Source organism: Manihot esculenta, chromosome 5 (genome assembly GCF_001659605.2).
Source record: "Manihot esculenta cultivar AM560-2 chromosome 5, M.esculenta_v8, whole genome shotgun sequence".
Taxonomy (NCBI): Eukaryota; Viridiplantae; Streptophyta; class Magnoliopsida; order Malpighiales; family Euphorbiaceae; genus Manihot; species Manihot esculenta.
In genome coordinates, this window is record NC_035165.2 from 10,982,740 (window position 1) to 11,002,174 (window position 19,435).

The following is a 19,435-nucleotide window of genomic DNA, read 5'->3' on the forward strand; positions in this document are numbered from 1 at the left end:
AAAATTAGGTTTAAGAAAGAGGAAAATGTGAGAGTATGAGTCACAAAGTGATCACGGAAGGAAAATTACATCGAAAATAAGTAGGTCGGTAATTTCACAATTACAAACGTAATATAAATATTAGACCAGACCTATATCTTAGTTTTATAATACTAAAATTATATAATATTTATTTCATATTTATTGATAAACACTTAGAAATATTTTTTTATTATATTCTATTATTTTTAATAATTATTTATATAATATAAATACAATTTTGTAAAAAATATGATTACAGTGTGTCAAATTGACAATCAAGTTGCTGACATAAAAAATCCAACCCTTATTTCATAAATAAATTCCTTCTAATCTCCTCCCTCACAAATAATTTTCTTTTTTAACACATTTGTTGGGTGATGTTGCAGTAGAAACAACTCAGGTTTATCGAAGACATTCTCATCAATGATACTGTTTAATTAAATATAAAAGAATACGGGAATAAATTTAAATTTTTTCTCTCATTTTTATTAAAGATCATGACATCACATGAAATAACTGAATTTAATTTTTATTATCGATGTCTAATAGAGATTTATGATAATTTTTATAAAAAAAAATTTTGAAACGTATGACTTTAAAAAATATAACGAGACACGCAGATCTGTAACAAAATTCGATATGAAAATTCTATTGTTTAGAGATTAATTCTACATCTTAATTATTATTTTTGAATATTTTAAATATTTTTATAATTTTATATATTAAAATTTTATTTTTATTATAAATAGTATCCCTTAACTATTAAAAACTCACTTTTTTCCACTCTTTAAAGAATTTTATTAAGACTGTTCGTCTTTCAATTTATTTTTTCTTTTATATCGTGTTAACTAAATAATAGTGATTAAAACTCTTATGGAATCTAATTAGTTTTTTATAGGGTTGAATAAGTTTAATTTTAAAATTTTAGTCAAATAAATCTATAAATTTTTATTAAAGTCAATCAAATTGGTTATTTGAATAAAAAATTAAAATAATATTTTTTAAATAATTTTACCTAGAATTTTGAGATTTATTTTATTTTTATCATTAAACTTTAATTTATTTTAACAAAATCATTTAACTCTAATTTTGTCTAAAAAAAGTGACTCTGACATGCTATAATAGATTTGCAGGTTACTAAAATGAAAAATAATTATTTTAGATTTTTTTTATATTTCTTTTTTTTATCACTTGCGTCATTATGTTTAAAGAAACTAAAAATTAAAAAATTTATTCTTTCATAAATAAAATTATAATATCATAAATTCATTACTAATTTATTTGTTATTTTATATTTCTTTTTATACATTTTATTATTATTATTTTATTTTTTTAAATTAATTAATTCAAATTCAACTTAAACGAAAACTAATTTCAAGGTTTTAATTTCTTTTTCTATAATTAATAAAGATTTTCTATAAATAAAAATATAAAATATTTTTCATAATGTGTAATAAAAGGGATTTAATAATTTTTATATTTAAAATATTTAATAATTAATATTAAAAATTAATTTTTTATTTAAATTAGTGGTAGAATTTTATATTTAATCAGTAATAATGCAAAACCTTTTATCTAATAGGAGTAGACTAAGAAAAAATTATTATAAGTTATATTTTTTAGATATTTCAAAATTAAATTATTTATTTTTTGTATAATTATCAAGTTATTACGTAATTCACGTAAATTATTTAAACTAAAATTTTGATAGAATTTTCTCTATTTTATCAGTATTTCAACGTATGATACATATAAAAAATATATTTATAATTATACTATCGACTGTCATTTGCTATACTATTCACTAATTTAGCACACATTTCATAACAGTATCATCCGTTATTTTTCTATCATATCATCACATGCAAATATTTAAAAAAAATTTATCCATACATGGTTATATTATTTTAACTTATAAAATCTTCCCAATCCACTCTATTTAATACGTATATGCCAAAATATAATTATACAATAACTCATAAATTCAAAATAAACAGCTATAATAAAAGTCTCGATACTTGATATTGATATCTAGTGATCTCTACAATGATTATTTTGTCTACAACCTGCATGAGATGTAAACCAGCACGTTGAGCCAAAATTTAGTGGGTGATTTCAAATAAATAATAAAATAGAGCAAATATATATGTGTATAAATAATTAAGTAAACAATTACAAACATGTGAAATGTAATTAATATGATATATAACAAACTTGTCAAACTTTCTGCTATAAGATAGGAATGCAAATGTTGTATTCATAGCAAATCACCATACTTAATGTATGCAATATATATAAACATATTAATATTCAAGGATAATTTTATAAAAATTTAATACCAATCTTAATTAAGTTCTCAGATTTTATAAATATATAATAGAGTAAACTAGATAGATAAAAAATTATAACGATGGCCACGAAGCATTAAATAATAAGCTTAAAAGTCAAAACTGTGATAGTAGCGCTCTATGACCATGCTTATGAGAAATTTAATATGTAACATCAAATCATGTATCGGTAACGGTACTGTAAACTCTACATGTTTGTATGACATGTTATACCTTTAAACTAATCTCAAGTTCTACTAAATTTATCAAAATTAAATATTATTAATTCAATACATCAAATAATTTAAAATAAATACACATGTCATCTGAAATTATTTTAAATTATTTTAAAAATACATACATAATGTGCCAAAATTAACAAAATGAAAAACTCATGATAAATAGTCCACTTAGCATAATACATCATAAATATTTAAAATATTTATTTAACTAATGAAATTATGGAGTTGATCTCCAATTTAAATAAATTAATTATATAATAATTAAAATAAATTAATTATATAATAATTAAAATAAATTAATTATATAATAATTTAACCATTAATTTATAATTACGTTAAAATTTATTATAAATATAATTTACTCTAAAAAATAACCCGTCCAAAAATCATTAAAAATCTTAATTATTTTACCCACCACTAAATTATGTTTATTTTATTTTTGAAAAGACTAAATTGGAACTAAATTAACAAACCTTCAAAAAGCTCGTCCAATGATTTCGCATGAAATCGGAAGATGCTGAAATTAGAATCTTCCTTTGCAGATGCCGTATTCTTACAATCGCTTCAAGATTCCGATGTCTTGCCTGCAAAATCCTCTTTCTGAACTCACCTTCTTTTATCTTTTCTAGCTTCGAAATGGGAGCACTGAAGTTGATTTTCTCTGCAATTCTACTACTGTTAGCTCTTCAACAGACGACTTCACATGGAGATAATCCCCTCTCCAAAATTGCTATACATAAGTCAACTTTTTCCCTTAATGATCTTGCTTATGTTGAAGCCTCTCCTTCAGTGCTTGGACTGACGGTAAGCTGTTTACTACAATAATTTCAAAAGGGTAGAGATTAAGCTCATGAAATTAACCAGAATCTGACGTGTTTTTAAGGGCTAAAGCTATCTTGTTTCAGGAGCAGAATTCAGGATGGGTGACACTGGAATACAGTAATCCAGTCCCTTCAGTTAATGATTGGATTGGAGTATTTTCTCCTGCTAATTTCAGGTACTAAAAGTAAATTTTCCACCAAGATTTCTTTCCTGTTACTTATGCTGTAGTTTTGTATGATATAATGGTCTAATTAGAAGTATTGAACTGTTCAGTGCTTCTTCCTGTCCCTCAGAAAATCCTAGAGTTTATCCTCCGCTGTTGTGTTCTGCACCTATTAAGGTTCATTCCAATGCTTAATTTTTGGAAAGTTTTTGTTTCTTAGCTTCCTTTCCTGTCTGTGGAATCGTTTTACAAATCTATGACTCAATTTTTTTTTCTCTTTTTATTTTCAGTATCAGTATGCCAATTACTCTAGTCCTGAGTATAAAGATTCAGGAAAAGGTTCAATGAAGCTGCAACTGATCAACCAGAGATCAGACTTCTCTTTTGCTCTATTTACTGGTGGATTTTTAAATGTATTCTCTTACCCTGGTTTGGCATGAATGATTTTGCAGGACAAATTATTCATGATTTCATTTCTATACATAATAAAAATCTTTCAAGTTAAAGAATTTTGAATTCTTCTATTCCAAATAAGAATTTTGCAAGAAACAAGATTCTTGATTCCAAACGGGGGGTTAAAGTTCTTTTTACCTACAATTTGTTCTTCTATTTCCTTGTATTTCCTTGTGTTTTTATATGAATCTTAATTTATACAGTTATTTTTGTTGAGTGGCTCCTAACACAATTTGCATATTCATGTGAAAAGAGAATGCACCTGAATCATCTTTAATATTTTGACTCTGTTCTTTTTATTGGTGTAATAGCCAAAGTTGGTGGCGGTGTCAAATACAGTTGCCTTCTCAAATCCAAATGCACCTGTCTATCCACGCTTAGCACAAGGAAGAACATGGAATGAAGTAAATCCCATCTCTCCTCAAAGTTCATTTGTCTTATGAATTGAGAATATAATTCCTTTCTTGCATGTATTAAACATTACAACTACAAAGATAATCTTGCATCACAACATAAACTTGTTTCCACATTAGACTTCCTGGTCCTGGTCCCTTTCCCTTTTAGGTTCTGATGTTAGTTGGTCATTTGGTTCTAGAACTAACATTTGTTCATGGGGGTAACATTATTTTCATCCTGACGTTCAGATGACTGTAACATGGACGAGTGGATATGGAATCAATGAAGCAGAACCTTTTATTGAATGGGCTCCTAAAGGAGGTGATCCTATTCATTCTCCAGCTGGAACATTGACTTTTGACAGAAGCAGCATGTGTGGTGAGTAAGATTGAGTCTTCGGACTTAATGAATTAAATGAAAGCACACAGCATTATAAAGGTTAACCTTGTCATCTTAGGTGATGGCTACCGTTGAATTCCACATCGATTGTGGAAAAGGGTAATGTGCCCCTTATATGAGTCATAAGCACTTCTCTCCCTTGAGCTAACTTTTGGGGTGAGTTAGGCTATCAGAGCCTCCCATGTTGGGCCTCCTACAAATATGTCAGACACTAGTAAAATTCAGTAAAATTTTGGGCGTGAGGAGCTTATAGAAAAAGCGTTAGGTGACATGTTCTCTAGATAGGTGTCTTATGTACTGATTTGCAGCAATGTTCTAGAAGTTAATTTCATTTTAATAATGATTAAAATCCTAATTACCATGCCTAACCCCAGGTGCACCAGCAAGGACAGTGGGATGGCGTGATCCTGGATATATACATACTAGTTTTTTGAAGGATTTGTGGCCGAACAAAGTGTAAGTTATTATATGTGTATTGGTATTTGAAATTTGATCCTTAATATTGAATTCAGAATATTGGGTTGCAATGGAAAGAAAATAATCATCAAGACCAAAAGTTTCGAACTATTACACCCACTTCATCAAATGAGTTTGACTACAAAAGGAATTGTGAAATATCAGATAAACACTGTTTTAAACGATTTGAACTTGGGTGTTTATTTTACATGGACTGAGAAAATGATGTGCCTCTTGCTGATTATGTAGGTATACCTACAAGCTTGGACATAAATTGTTCAATGGCACTTGTATTTGGAGTCGAGAATACCAGTTTAAAGCATCTCCATATCCAGGACAAAATTCTGTACAACGTGTAGTCATTTTTGGTGACATGGGAAAGGTTCGTAACTGTTTTAAACGTGTTTCTTGAATTTTCCAGCTATGGCGATCTTAGAATTCAGTGGCATCTAAATATGCATTCACCTATTCTTGCAGGGTGAAGTTGATGGTTCTTGTGAATATAATGATTTTCAGCCTGGTTCTCTTAACACCACTAAGCAGCTCATTCAAGAATTGAATAACATTGATATAGTATTCCACATTGGAGATATATGTTATGCAAATGGATACTTATCACAGTGGGACCAATTTACTGCACAAATTGAGCCTATTGCATCAACTGTCCCTTACATGATTGCCAGGTTAGTTTTTTAATCTCCTTAACATGTCCTAAATTTATGAAATCTATGTACTTGATGATTGATAATTTGTCTTGCAGTGGTAACCATGAGCGCGACTGGCCGGGGACAGGATCCTTCTATGGGAACATGGATTCTGGTGGAGAATGCGGTGTTTTGGCTGAGACTATGTTCTATGTCCCTGCAGAGAACCGGGCCAAGTTCTGGTAAAAGGATATCCAGAGTGATTTATTCGTAAATATCGTAATTGGCTTGATCAACTCCCTGTACAACTACAAATTGTTTGTTTCAATTACAAAAGGAATATGCATGTTTCTTCTTCAGCACAGGTCATTTTTGAGAATTTGGCCTGTTTCATATGCATTTTTATTATGTATTTTTATGTATATTTCTTTTGGATTTGCTGAAGAGCTGAAGAAGAATGTTATGATTTTCATTTACTAGGTACTCTACAGACTATGGCATGTTCCGGTTCTGCATAGCTGATACAGAACATGACTGGAGAGAAGGAACAGAACAGTACAAATTTATAGAGAATTGCCTAGCTTCAGTGGATAGGCAAAAGCAACCATGGCTGATCTTTCTTGCACATCGGGTACTGGGTTATTCTTCTTGTATAACTTATGCTATAGAAGGATCATTCCAGGAACCAATGGGAAGAGAGAGCCTTCAAAAACTCTGGCAGAAGTACAAGGTTGACATTGCCATGTATGGTCATGTACACAATTATGAAAGAACCTGCCCCATATATCAGGTATTTCAGAAACTTCTAGCTTGTTTGGAGGTCAGAAAAGTGCTTTTTAGAAAAAAACATCCTTCTAGAAGCTGTTGAAAAAAGCAATTTGGAAAAGTTGTTTTATTATTTTGGTGTTCTTATAATTAAATTACAATTTTAAGAAATTGCTTTTCTCAACATAGCAGTTCTAACAGTAATGCCGAACAGGCCCTTCATGCAGCTAAATAATCATAAAACTCTCTGATTTCTTGCATATTTACCTTTTGATGAGCCACACTGATAGAAAGCAACTAATCTATTTGAATATCTAATTTTCTTTTTACAGAATATATGCACCAGTAAAGAGAAACACTACTATAAAGGCAGCCTGAATGGGACAATACATGTAGTTGCTGGTGGTGCAGGAGCAAGCCTTTCACCATATACCACACTCCAAACTTCATGGAGTTTGTATAAAGACTATGATCATGGATTTGTGAAGCTTACAGCATTTGATCATTCGAACCTGTTGTTCGAGTACAAGAAGAGCAGAGATGGAAAGGTTTACGACTCTTTCCGGATATCCCGAGATTATAGGGATATCTTGGCCTGCACTGTGGATAGTTGCCCAAGTAAGACACTAGCATCTTGATTTGTGTATAGATATAAAACTCACTTGTAAGTATTATCTGTTACATGATAGTTCATGTTATGAATCAGAACCGTGAACTTGACTGCTTCCATGTTTCTTATATATTCTTCTTTCTTCTAAATAAGGTCACAGGTAAATTCTTAACTTCCCCATTCCAAGTTTTCAAATGCTGAACAATATGCCTCTGAGGAAATTTTTTTTTTTTGTCAAGTTGAATCTTCAACCTAAACGGCCTAAGTAGTTGTGGAATTCTGAAAGACTCCATTTCATGCTAAGTATGATATTTGCTTCTTTTAGAACAACTCATAACAACAATTCCATGGTTTCTTTTTTTTTTTTTTTCCCGTTCTTTAGCTTCCTATGACCAACTTGAATATCAAAAAGGAAAAAAAAAATGCCTTAATCCCATTGAGCCTGAAATGTCATTGCAGAATGCTACAGTCTAACCTAATTTGAATCGAGAATAATGGAAAGAAAAGAAAAGAAAAGAAATTCAGACGTTAAATAGAAGAGTTTTGTTTCTCAAATGACCCAAAATATTAGAGTGAAACGTGGGAATAATTGTTTTATTTACATTAAATACTTATATAATGAGGGTATAATAGTTATTTCCTTTGTTGTGTGTGTATACATAATTCATATTAAATGGACACTTTACAAAATGTTAGTAAATAAATATTTATTAGTTCATTAATCCAATCATCTAGTTAACTGAAAGTATAATAAAAAAAAATTAGTTCAAAATTTTCAAAAACGCTCAACAAGAACAAGAATATATTCTACAATGGAAAGACCTTTTTGTGCTTAAAATAAAGCAAAAACAAGAAATAAAGCAAACCACATGCAATCCCGGTTATAATCAGAACCCAATTAAATGCAGAATGGTAATCAAAAATTGAGGCCGTGAAATTCATCCCAAATATTCCTGCCACTGCAGCGAATAAGGCGGCCACAAAGGTTGCTGCAGTTAGGAGCAACTCAAATTGAATCAGATGGTTTTGCACATTTCCCTGTCCATATAAAAATAAAAGGTAAATTTGTTTTGCCCAATTAAAAGCATCATAAATCGTATAAGCCATTAACCACTTACCAATTTAATGTTGATTAGATCTTCAGTATCATCAATATATTCTTTGAGCTGCATTGCCAATTGAAAATTTAAGGCAAGGCATCACCAATGTCCATTGCAATTGGAAAACACTTCTCCATGTCAAAATTATATGACTAGTTTTTAGCATGTGCATGATTCTATGCAACCTATGAATAGGATGATTCTGCACTAAACTTTGCCTTAGACCAACAGGATATCCTAATTAAAATTTGTGGGTTTCAAAAACTAGCAATTTTTTTCACTCAGCTGATTGCTTGATAATTTTTAGACATGCCTCAAGGCTTACATATAAGTTGAAAATAATATGTGATGCAGTAATCCTTGTTGAAAGTGTTATCAATAATTTAGACAGATTCAAACACAAAAATTATGCGGGAAAACATCTCACCGAGAACAACTTGCTGAGAGTGTTATCAATAGCAACAAAGTATGCTTCAAGCAACATTTCAAGTTGGTGAACATTTTCTTCATTAGTGGAAGGACTAGTTAAGCTTCCATGTTTGCTTGAAGTCACAACATTGCTAAACGTCCTTTGTAATTGCAGAACCCCACTCATTGACCTCACTGGTGAAACAGGTGCAGATTTTGAAACCACTCGTATCTCACCTGAGATATTATTTTGAAAATATAAGTCACCAAGTGCACAAGCTTCTGCGCTCTCTTTCTTCTCTGTCAGATACATCTCAGCCATGTCGCCATCATCATCCATGAGATGTTCTATCTCATCATGCACCTATAATTTCAAAAAAAAAATATACGGGCAAAGTGGGAACAGACTAACACAAATAGAGGAAGTGAGAAAAGAAATATTTATGTACCTTCTGAACACGTTGAGTCAATGTGAGAAGGTGGCCTTTGAGTCTGCGGACACATTCCAGATTAAGAGTATTAATAGATGATGCTAGTTCATCCAACACTGGATAAATCTCCATCTCCAGTTCTTGTACCTGTCAAACCCGAAAGAAAAAAAAAAAAGTAACCTAAGCAATTTTGCTATAAGTTCCTTTTTGTGTGTACAAATGCTGGTTAGTATAATGATCATTCACAACATGTACTAATAGCATTCCACTGAAAGTCAACTCCAAGCAAAGTGCAGAAATAGATGATCAGAACATGGTCCTTATCTTTTCAAACATTTGTAAATGGACTCCTCTCAAGAAGATTCAACCCCATCATGTGCACTTGTCAGCCTGAAAATTATTATCATTGCACCAGACTAGACCCCTTTTATCGCATGCTGAAGTCATTAAATGCATATATAACATTTATATGGGTTCAAGACATGATCATAGATATAATACATATTCTTAGCATTTGAACTATTGCAAATATTAAAAAAAAAAGATTTATTCATATCATTTTAGATTTATCAATCAAAGGGTCTTTCACCTATGAAGTAGAGATAAAATCCTCTTGTACAAGAGATGTGAATCCATGGAAAGGATACACCGCTTTCTGGGAGTTGAAAGGAAACAAATGTAGATCAAACCAAAGAACAAAGAACTCAAAATCGTATGAGTACCATGAAGAGGTGTGACCCAATGAGTAGGGGCACACACCCATTGAAAGGTGTATGCACTTCCTTTTGAGTTTCCAGCAGCAAGCTTACATTTTTTTTTTTCCATTAGATGCTACTTACTAGCCCAAATAGGGATGCATGCCCCTTCTCTGGATCCTATGTACTGGACCGAATTTAAATGCTCATATTTCCCTCATCCGACTTTGAATTTACGTGATCCACATATCACTAAAAAGTTTAGGATGTCTAGTTTCTAATGCAACAAACACTACATCAAAGTTATATGTGGAACTCTAGATATGGGCAAAACAAGAGGCAAATATCAGATTTAACCTACCAACCAAGGGCAACTTTTCTACTTCAACTTTCAGAACTTAGTTCCCTCTCATCTCTCACCGGTTTTCAGCCCATGACCTATTATCAGAAGCTTGAGATATCTAGCATATGATACTTTAAAACGCTCTCAGGAATTCCAAACGGATTGGGAGATATGAATCAAACAAAGGTTTGTTTGTGTTCATGTAGGTAGGAGTCTGCAAATGGTTGGTTCAGTTCTAAATCTGAACCAAAACATAAATAAATAAATAAATGAATCATAGAAAAAACTCAGAACCAAATAGTAAACTGAATAACCAACCAAAATTATACAAAATAAGAACTGAAACAAACCGAATAACTTCGATTTGGTTCAGTTTGGTTTGCCAGTTCATACTTCATAGAGAAAGCCAAAGATGCCCCTTTTTATTCTGCATTCCCCTACCCTATTTTGTCTTCCTTGCTCCCGAAACCCCATCTCTTCAGTCTGCAATTCACTCATTACCCCAAATTATCCAGCAGCCAAAATAGTGAAAGGAGAATGGAGATTTACAATCCCACCCCCTCATATTACAATTTATCTGTTTAAAAATACCCGCAATCATATCCAAAAATTGCAAATTTGAGAGTCAAACAACAAAATATGCAAATTTCAAGAACAAATTGCAAAGTTAAAAACTCATAACCCTCTTTTCAACAACAATCCTAAAGAGTAGTAGAACACATAAAAATTATTAACCGAAAGATTAATTATTGCAAAATCAAAGCTCGTGGGGTGTAGAGAGAGAGACCTTGTGTTGAAGTCGTGAAGAGTGGTCCTATGGTAGTTGAAATGGTACAGCAGCGATTCCATGCATGGTGATTGGTGAAGGCATCAAGGTGTGGCAAGGTTAACAGCACACATTAAGGAGGATGGTGACGTGTGATGGTGCGAGAATGAAAAACTATGATTGAAGAAGGCTAGGACTGAAACCAAAAATCAAGGAAATGAGAACGAGAAGCTGATAATCGAGGGAAATGAGAATGGGAAATTGATAATCAAGGGAAAGGAGGAGAAAGGGACGAGGGATAGAGCCAAAACATTGAAATTTTTCAAAATGATAACCAAAACTGAACTGAAAAAATGAAATTAGTTCAGTTTTTTTCTTAAAACCGAAATACGGTCACCCCATACACCCAAGGTTCCTAAGTCAATTCTAAGGCCTTCTACGTCTCTCCAAAGGTCTAGTGCTCATCATGTTATCACAAAAACAGTCCTCTCCACATCCCAAGTTTCCTTCTTGTAAATTGACATTATTAAGCTTCAAGAGTGCAAAAATCCATATCCGATACACTGTGAGCCAATTTACCACCTTTCCTATTCAATTCTGACAAACTATATATTTCATTTTACTTTTGTTGTGAAATATTATTGTTATTGCAGTAAAGTTTTTAATGAAGCAGTCAACTCAACTTCATTTCACCTCAATCCCAAACTGCTAGCTCCATGTGTGTCGAGAATGGCTAAAGGTTATAATGAAGTGAATAATCTAAAAAGAGTTTTACATCTGATAGAGTTCAGATATGTACCTCATGAAATTGCAAGCCGCAACTTAAGAAGATTCTCTATTGGGATTTGGGAGATATTTTATAAATGGTAAGCCTAAATCACTTTAACAAACTTACATGTATCATATCCCGAGATATCCCCTTATAATTGGAAGAAAAAAAATTCTTACATTGAAAACAAAAAAGAAAAGAAAGGAAAGAAAAGAAGCAGCATTTCTGTAGTTAGCTAGTGTTGAAGATTATAACATACCTGAGCATCAAGAGACATGCAAGCTAATTCCAAAGCCAATTCCAGAGCTCTAAATTCAAATGGCAAATCCTCTGAATTAAAATCGCCACACCAATGAGCAAGACATAAATCAGTTCCATTTTCGAGAATAAAAACCAATCATTGAGATTGATAGAATTTAATATTCTATTTTAAGGAAAAAAAACGTTATAGACCTATTGCAATCTCCATATACTTACCTTAAAACATAGTCCACAACAGCATATATCACACTATTGCCTGCTATATATATATTCATTTAAATTGCTCCTGGTACTGACTGTGATATTCATTAAATGGTACTGATTGTGATATTCACATTTACTAAGAAAATTATGCATATCATCCTTTCTTATTCAATATTTTGTATTTTGCTCATATAAATGGAAAGACCGAAAAAGAGGGGGGAAGTCCTTCAACAAACTCCTCCCAGCCTACATATTGCAAAAGCAGTTTTAAGGCTTATTCGTCTATGTACCAACTAGGCAGAAAAACAATTGGAAGTTTTAAGACAATTCAGATGAATATAGCATGTAAGATTAGATGTATTTTACCAGCTTGATCTTTGTTTGTCTGGAGACGTTTGCAGAATTCTGACTCATATTGGACAACACATCCATCTAAGGAATTCATCAGGATAACCTCATCAGCTGTAATTATACATCTAATCTTTTCAAGACTGACCACAATTGCTTTCTCCCGTCCTAAAATAGTTGAAGGGTAAATGAAAAGTGGGTCCAATAGTCGTAGATCTCTAGCAGGTAAGGAACAATGTCTTATTATAGTAGCCTTATCAAGCTCCAAAATCTTCGAGTGACCATTCTGATCAATCTTTATCCAAGATCTGCTTCCATGTCCATGACCTCTCTTCTTCAGGCCTGGCAAGCCAGAAACACCATTTCCACACCCATCCAAATTAAGTTTTCCAGTATTATTTGGAAAGGCAAGTTCTGGAAGATCAGGTAGACGTCGACCTCGTGATTCTTCCATGTGACTTCGATTTTTTCCTTATTTACGTAACAACCCAGATTCTCCCAGAGGGATACTGAACCAGAGTTCATTAATGATTTTAAGCCTGAATTGGTCATTGAATACATTGGAAATAACTGTTATAATTACTGATGTCTTTCATGTTCTTCATGCATTTCTGAGTTGAGACCTGAGGAGAGAGAACAAACAAATAATAAGAGCAGAAAATTAAAATATCAAGACCTTGAACAATTCATGTTTGTGAATATAAATCTATATCAAAATTATCGATTAATCAGAGGAACAAAGAACAAAAATGATTAATCAGAGGAACAAAGAACAAAAATGAGATTAAGAATTCAGATGTTAGGAGCCAAACTGATGATAAAGCGCAGGGGTTGAAGCCTTGAAGGAGAGGAGTGAGTCTGTCAAATTGAAGGAAGAGACCGTACACACTGAGCTGATAATAATCTGAGAGTTGTATAGCCACCACTAACAAGTTCCAATTTGGTGCAATTCTTGCCCACATCCAAGAGGGTGTTTGGCACGTGTTTATTTATAATTCTACCACATTTTTTTAGTAATTTTAATAATAAATATATTTATAATTCACTATTTAATATATTAATTATTTTTTTTTGAAATGAATATATTAATTATTTATAGCTCATTTATAAATATTTTAATTAAATACATAATTCTTTAAAATTTTAAAATTTTATACAGTTTGTAATACTCACACACTTCTAACTTGATGGATTGTGCGATTACATTGCATTACATATAAAATAAGCATTATTCAATTTAAATAAAAAAATTGACCAAATTAAATTAATTTAAAATTTTAATTTTAATTTTTATTTAATTTAATTCGGTTTGATTTTTAATTTTAAAAATTTTAATTATTTTAATTTGATTTAATTTTAATAAAAAAATTAAAAAAATCAAATCGAACCGATTAATAATAATAATATTTATTTTAATAATATAGAAATTATATATATAGAGATTAGCTATAATAAAATTAAAATATTTTAATTAAATTTTAAAATATTAAAAATAAAGTGTAAAAATTAAAAAATATAAAATTTATTAAAAATTTAAATCGAATCGAATCAAATTAATTCAGTTTCTAATTAAAATTTGTTCGGTTTGAATTTTATAAATATTAAAATTTTAACTTTTAATTTATTTAATTAAATTTAAAATTAAAACTAGTGAATGTTGAACTCTAATTATATAAAGGAAGAAACTATAAAATACTCAGCAACACTAATTAAGTATGACAATCCATTTATATTTTGACATGTGTATTAAAAAATATAAAATTAAATTAATTTTTATTTTACTTTCCCTTAAATCTTTTAATTTATTTTTTATTTTCCTATAAAATTACTCCACAATAGGTAGCATTTGATCCGGAGTGTTCGTAAAAAAATCAACAAAATATGTAACCATTGACGTGGCACAATGTGATAGGATAAGCATAATTCAAAAAATAGAATCAAATCAGTGGCGCGAAAGACCCATTTAGTTAGTTACAATTACAATCTCCCTAATTCTCGCAATTAGTCGTAATGTCTTCGTTGTCAGATTTTAATCCTTTTTATCTCATTTTCCCTTAATCACCCTTTTTCCCTTTTTTTTTTTAAAAAAAAAATAACGCAAAGAGAAATAAAATCAAACCTGTAATTTAAAGGCTAAAGATCGGTGTTCTTTCATTTATTTTAAATTATATTTATTTTTGGCTTTTTTTAATTTATCTTTTTGACTATTTCATTTGAGTAAATGTCGTTTGAGTGAATGATAGATTGAGGGAGGTTTAGAATTGCATTAGCATAGGAGAAGAGAAGCTTGGATCGCCGGTGAAAATCCGGCGATCTATTTCACTCAGGTCAGAATCGTCTGGCCGCATAGAGGTTAATGATCTTCTCTGCTCCGTTGCCTTAATTGTTTTTGGATTTTACTTCGCATGGCAACGGATCAAATATCTCAAATTACAGGTGAGAATTGAAGGGGGAAAAAGAGTGAGGAGCTGAATTGAATTGTTCTTATGTTCAATTTAAATGAGCTTGAAAGGGGAGAACAGAAGCAGAGAGCAATCAGAATCGAAAGTAAAATCAATTGTGAATGAAAGCGATGAGAATAGAGGAAGTAATTTTGATGAGGGAAATCTAAAACATGGTGTTGTGTTGGGAATCAGTGAACATATGGAGAATGCAACGCCTGCAAAAGAAAATGGTAAGAAATTGAATTCAAATGTTTCAGATCTTGTTAATGGAAGAGATCATCTTGGGTCCCCTTCCATTAAATCTTCTTCCTCCAATTCCTCTTCGCCTGCTAAAGAATTTTCTTCCCCTGATGTGTCTCTGTCTTTTTCTTCGTCAACTTTACCGCCAGATGATGGCTTGCCTCCTCTTGGGAAAAATGTTAATGAATCCAGGAATGCTTCTTCTTCGCCTGCATCAAAAGTTGGAGCAAACGGGATTTCACAGAGTCACCATGCTTCGAAATCAAGAAACACTAATAATGGGTTTGCAAATCAATCAGTAACATTTGCAATTCCTGATTTTATTCCTGAATCCCATCATGGGCATGTAGCGACGATGATGCAATCCCCACCAATGCAAGCCATGGATCGATCATCGGCAGGAGGAGAAGGATACGATCCTTTGAGGATTCCATCAGCTGTATTTGAATCAAACAAGACATCACCAGTTGATTGGAGCATTGCTTCTAATGATTCATTGTTTAGCCTTCAATTAGCACCTAGTTTCTCCAGAGACCGTCACACTGCAGAAGTAGACTCCCAAGTCAGCTCATCCTCTTCCGTTTCAGTGGTGGATAATGAAACTCGCGTTTCAGCGGCGGACGCAGATAATCAGCCTTCAGTGCCCATAGAAGAAAGAAGAGAAGAAATTACTGAAATAGAAAAGAGTGAGGAGGCAGCCGGAGTAGCAGATGAGACAACCTCCAAAGATGCAACAAAGCCAGGTGATGTTGAATATCCAAACGAAAAAAAGAAAAAAAAGTCCGCTGGATCCGTGAACTCCGAAAGTTCAGATGAAAGTGGAGAAAGCGATAACTCTTTCGCGTTTCCAGTGTAAGTTAATTTTCATTCTCAATCTGTAGAAGCTTTTCATAAAACTTAGGTATATATGTACAAAGGTGATAGAATCAAATTAGGGTATGCAAAAAATCAAATCTTGTTTATCTTTCATCTTTAGTTTACATGCACATTACATGCACACTTGATCTGCGGACATTTGTGTGATTCCAAATTGACAGAGATGCCTGGATTGGGTGTGTATGCACTTGTGCATGTAAATCAGAGATATAGTCATCTACTTCACATTATACACGCACATATAGAGACATAATTACATGGAACTTCCCAAATCCAGTGCTCTGTCAATTGAGGAATTAGACCTTTGTCTGTTGCAGAAAAAGGAAGTGTGCATGGTCCCCTTGCTACTGTACCTGGCCAGGATGCTATTGTACCTGGCCAGGTTGCTACTGTACATGGCCAAGATGCTACTGTTCTAAATGTACCTGTTCGTTCTGTTACTGTTGGAACTGTAGTCCCGGAAGATTGTGTTGGTGCTCGTGTTGTTGTCGTCCTTCCCCCACCACGTATGCTTCTATCCCATCTTTTCATTTAAGGGAAATAATTTTTTGGACCCGGTCTATTATGTACTCTAGACATAGACAAGTGGATTTCATTGTGAAAAAATTATATGAAATCCACCTTCATGTGTCTTCGATTCATGATGAATCGGATCCATCTAACTATTTTTCTTCGTTTAAAAGCTTTCAAACTTTTTTTGATAAATAATAAATTCTATTGTATTTTATTATTGTACAACCACTTAGAATTCACTTATGCTTCAGCATTTTTTACCTGTTATGTCCATTATAACTCATTTAATTGCATGTATAAACTCATCAAAATTTAACTTCTTTGTATGTGCAGTTTGGCAGCTGCGGTATATACTTCTCCAAAGGGATTTCGTCCGCCTCCGAAGTTACCATCAGCTCCCAAAACTCCACCACCTCACCAAGTAATTAAAAAATCATCTTCTTGCAGTTGTTCATATTGTTTTTCCTGTAACCCTTGTAGTTGTTCTTTATGCTGCACTTCATGTCACTCTTGTAGTTGTTGTTCCTCATGTTGTTTTTCATCTCACCCTTGTAGCTGTTCTCCATGGCACTCTTGTAGTTGCTGTTCCTCATGTTGTTCTTCATCTCACCCTTGTAGCTGTTCTTCATGTCCTTGTAGTTCTTCTTGTCATCCTTGCAGTTGTTGTTCATGTCAGTGTTGTAGTTGTTCTTCATGCAGTCCTTCTTCTTGTTGTTCCTCTTGCTCTTCATGCAGCTGCTTATGTCGCCCGTCTTGCTGTCGTTCGTGCAATCTGTGTAGTAGTTCTTGTTGTCACCCCTGTAACTGTTCTTCTTGTGATAACCCGTGTAGTTTTTCTTCTTCATGTTGCCCATGTTCTTGTTGCCCGTGTGCTTCTTGTTCTTTTAACCCTTTTAGGTTTATTTCATGTCTCCCTTTTAGCTTTTCTTCATGCAACCCTCGTAACTGTACTTCGTGTCATCGACGGAGTTGTTCTTCTTGTTTTCGTGGTTGTTGTTGATGTGGTGGTGCTTGCAGTGGCTGTTGTCATTGTTGTTGAGAGAAGGAGCTAGGACGTTTTTCAAGTCTTCTCAACCTTCCTTCCTGTTCAATTGGGACGCCGCCAATAGATAAACTGCAATTTTCAACATTTCTAGGCTTTGTTAAATTGCAAATTCCTCCCATGTATCTACATTTATTCTGTTATCCTAGGGCAATTTGCCAAAACTGTGTTAAAAATTTTTTTGCCAAAACTGTGTTAAAAAAATTTTCCAAATTTACGTGGGAAAACCTAATTAGAATTTGCACAATTTTTAACATATTGAACATTTAGGAAAAATCGATGGAGTCTATATAGATTCTTAATAACAGAGACCATATAAATCTATATAAATCCAATCTAAATAAAAATTTTTAAATATGAATATTTAAATCTAATTAATAGACATTAAATTCGTTAATTTTCAAATGAGGTCCAAATTTACTGCTCTCACATTTACTTGAATCGGTTGAGAAGGATTGTATGGTGTGCCAGGCAAGGGTTTAGCCAAACTTTTATATTTATTTTTTAATTTGAATTAAATAGTTAAATAAATAAATTATTATATTAACAAGTATAATTTATTTTAGTTTCCAAAAAATATCAGTAAATATATTGATATCAGCTTATAAATAATATAAATAATTTTTTAAGACAATAAATTAACTATTTGAATTATAATTAATAAGATAAATCCCTTAGAATTCAATTTCAAACCTGCATCAAACGCAAAAAAATTTGACACTAGATAAATAATAATATTCTGAGAAGCTCAAAAGCTTTTTCATAATTTTGTGATATATAAAATATAATTTTTTGATGCTTTAAGAAAATATTAAAAAATTATATATAATTATTATAACTATTTTTGCATAAAAAACTTTTTTGTTACTTTTCTCAAATAAATATATTTTATACATAATCATTATAACTATTTTTAAAATTATTTTTGCTTGTAAATAAAATAATTCAAATATTTTTTACACAATATTTTGCATTTTAACAAAATAATCTTTTAAATTATTTTCTTTACATGCAAAAATCAATTTTAAATAGTTTTCATGATTAGAGAAAACGATGCTTTTAAGCTCAATGCAGGAATAATTTGAGTTTTTCATAATATTTTTATTTTTAACAAAGTATATATATGTTATAATAAATCTTAGGTGTTTGTCGTTAATTAAATATTTATATATTTATAATATAATAATGATGAATCTTTTAGATGGTGACACGTGTCTGATTCAACTATTTTGCTGGAGGATCACTCATCATGGAATACAAGTCTGATCTCTAATATTTCCGACCTACTCATATATCGAGCGTACAAACCAATCTCATTAAAGCACGCAGATTCCAATGGAATCAATGAGTCACTTTACACTTCTATTATAATACTCTATCGTTGTATCAAATAGAAGGACCTGTCAAAATACACCAAAACGATTATTAATACTTTTCACTAATTTTATAAAGAGAGATTTTTAAAAAAATCAGATTTTAAAAATTCAAAAATAACTCTAAAAATTCTCAACATTTTTAAAATTGTAAAATCAACCTGATCTCCTTCTCAATTACGATTGATAGAATTATCTATTTCTCAATTACGAATAATTTATTAACCTTTTCATAAATTAAACTCTCATCTACATATCATCATCTCTTTATTTCATTGAATTTTAAATTTATCGACACTCATATGCAACACTGTTTTATAATAT

The 19,435-nt window shown here is 31.6% G+C and overlaps 2 protein-coding genes across 4 annotated transcripts; one reads left to right on the plus strand and one right to left on the minus strand.

The window, feature by feature from the left end:
* Nucleotides 1–3,053: 3,053 nt before the first annotated feature.
* LOC110614333 (probable inactive purple acid phosphatase 1) lies at nt 3,054–7,450 on the plus strand. Of its 3 annotated transcripts, none has more exons than XM_021755846.2 (12): nt 3,054–3,394; nt 3,496–3,587; nt 3,686–3,752; nt 3,866–3,988; nt 4,340–4,432; nt 4,673–4,802; nt 5,198–5,279; nt 5,529–5,661; nt 5,757–5,962; nt 6,040–6,165; nt 6,404–6,713; nt 7,021–7,450. In XM_021755846.2, the coding sequence occupies exons 1-12, from the start codon at nt 3,092–3,094 to the stop codon at nt 7,324–7,326; spliced, it is 1,971 nt and encodes a 656-aa protein (XP_021611538.1). In that variant the 5' UTR covers nt 3,054–3,091; the 3' UTR covers nt 7,327–7,450. The 3 variants fall into 3 exon arrangements, with proteins under 3 accessions (XP_021611538.1, XP_021611539.1, XP_043812941.1); XM_021755847.2 differs by having other exon boundaries at nt 3,502–3,587; XM_043957006.1 differs by lacking the exon at nt 3,866–3,988.
* Nucleotides 7,451–7,988: 538 nt separating this feature from the next.
* Nucleotides 7,989–13,577, minus strand: LOC110614830 (magnesium transporter MRS2-5). The gene is made up of 7 exons (XM_021756508.2): nt 13,436–13,577; nt 12,642–13,246; nt 12,070–12,140; nt 9,256–9,384; nt 8,826–9,170; nt 8,417–8,464; nt 7,989–8,336 (listed from the first exon to the last, which is right to left on the minus strand). Exons 2-7 carry the CDS (start codon nt 13,075–13,077, stop codon nt 8,106–8,108), a joined length of 1,260 nt encoding a protein of 419 aa, XP_021612200.1. The 5' UTR covers nt 13,078–13,246; nt 13,436–13,577; the 3' UTR covers nt 7,989–8,105.
* Nucleotides 13,578–19,435: the final 5,858 nt, after the last annotated feature.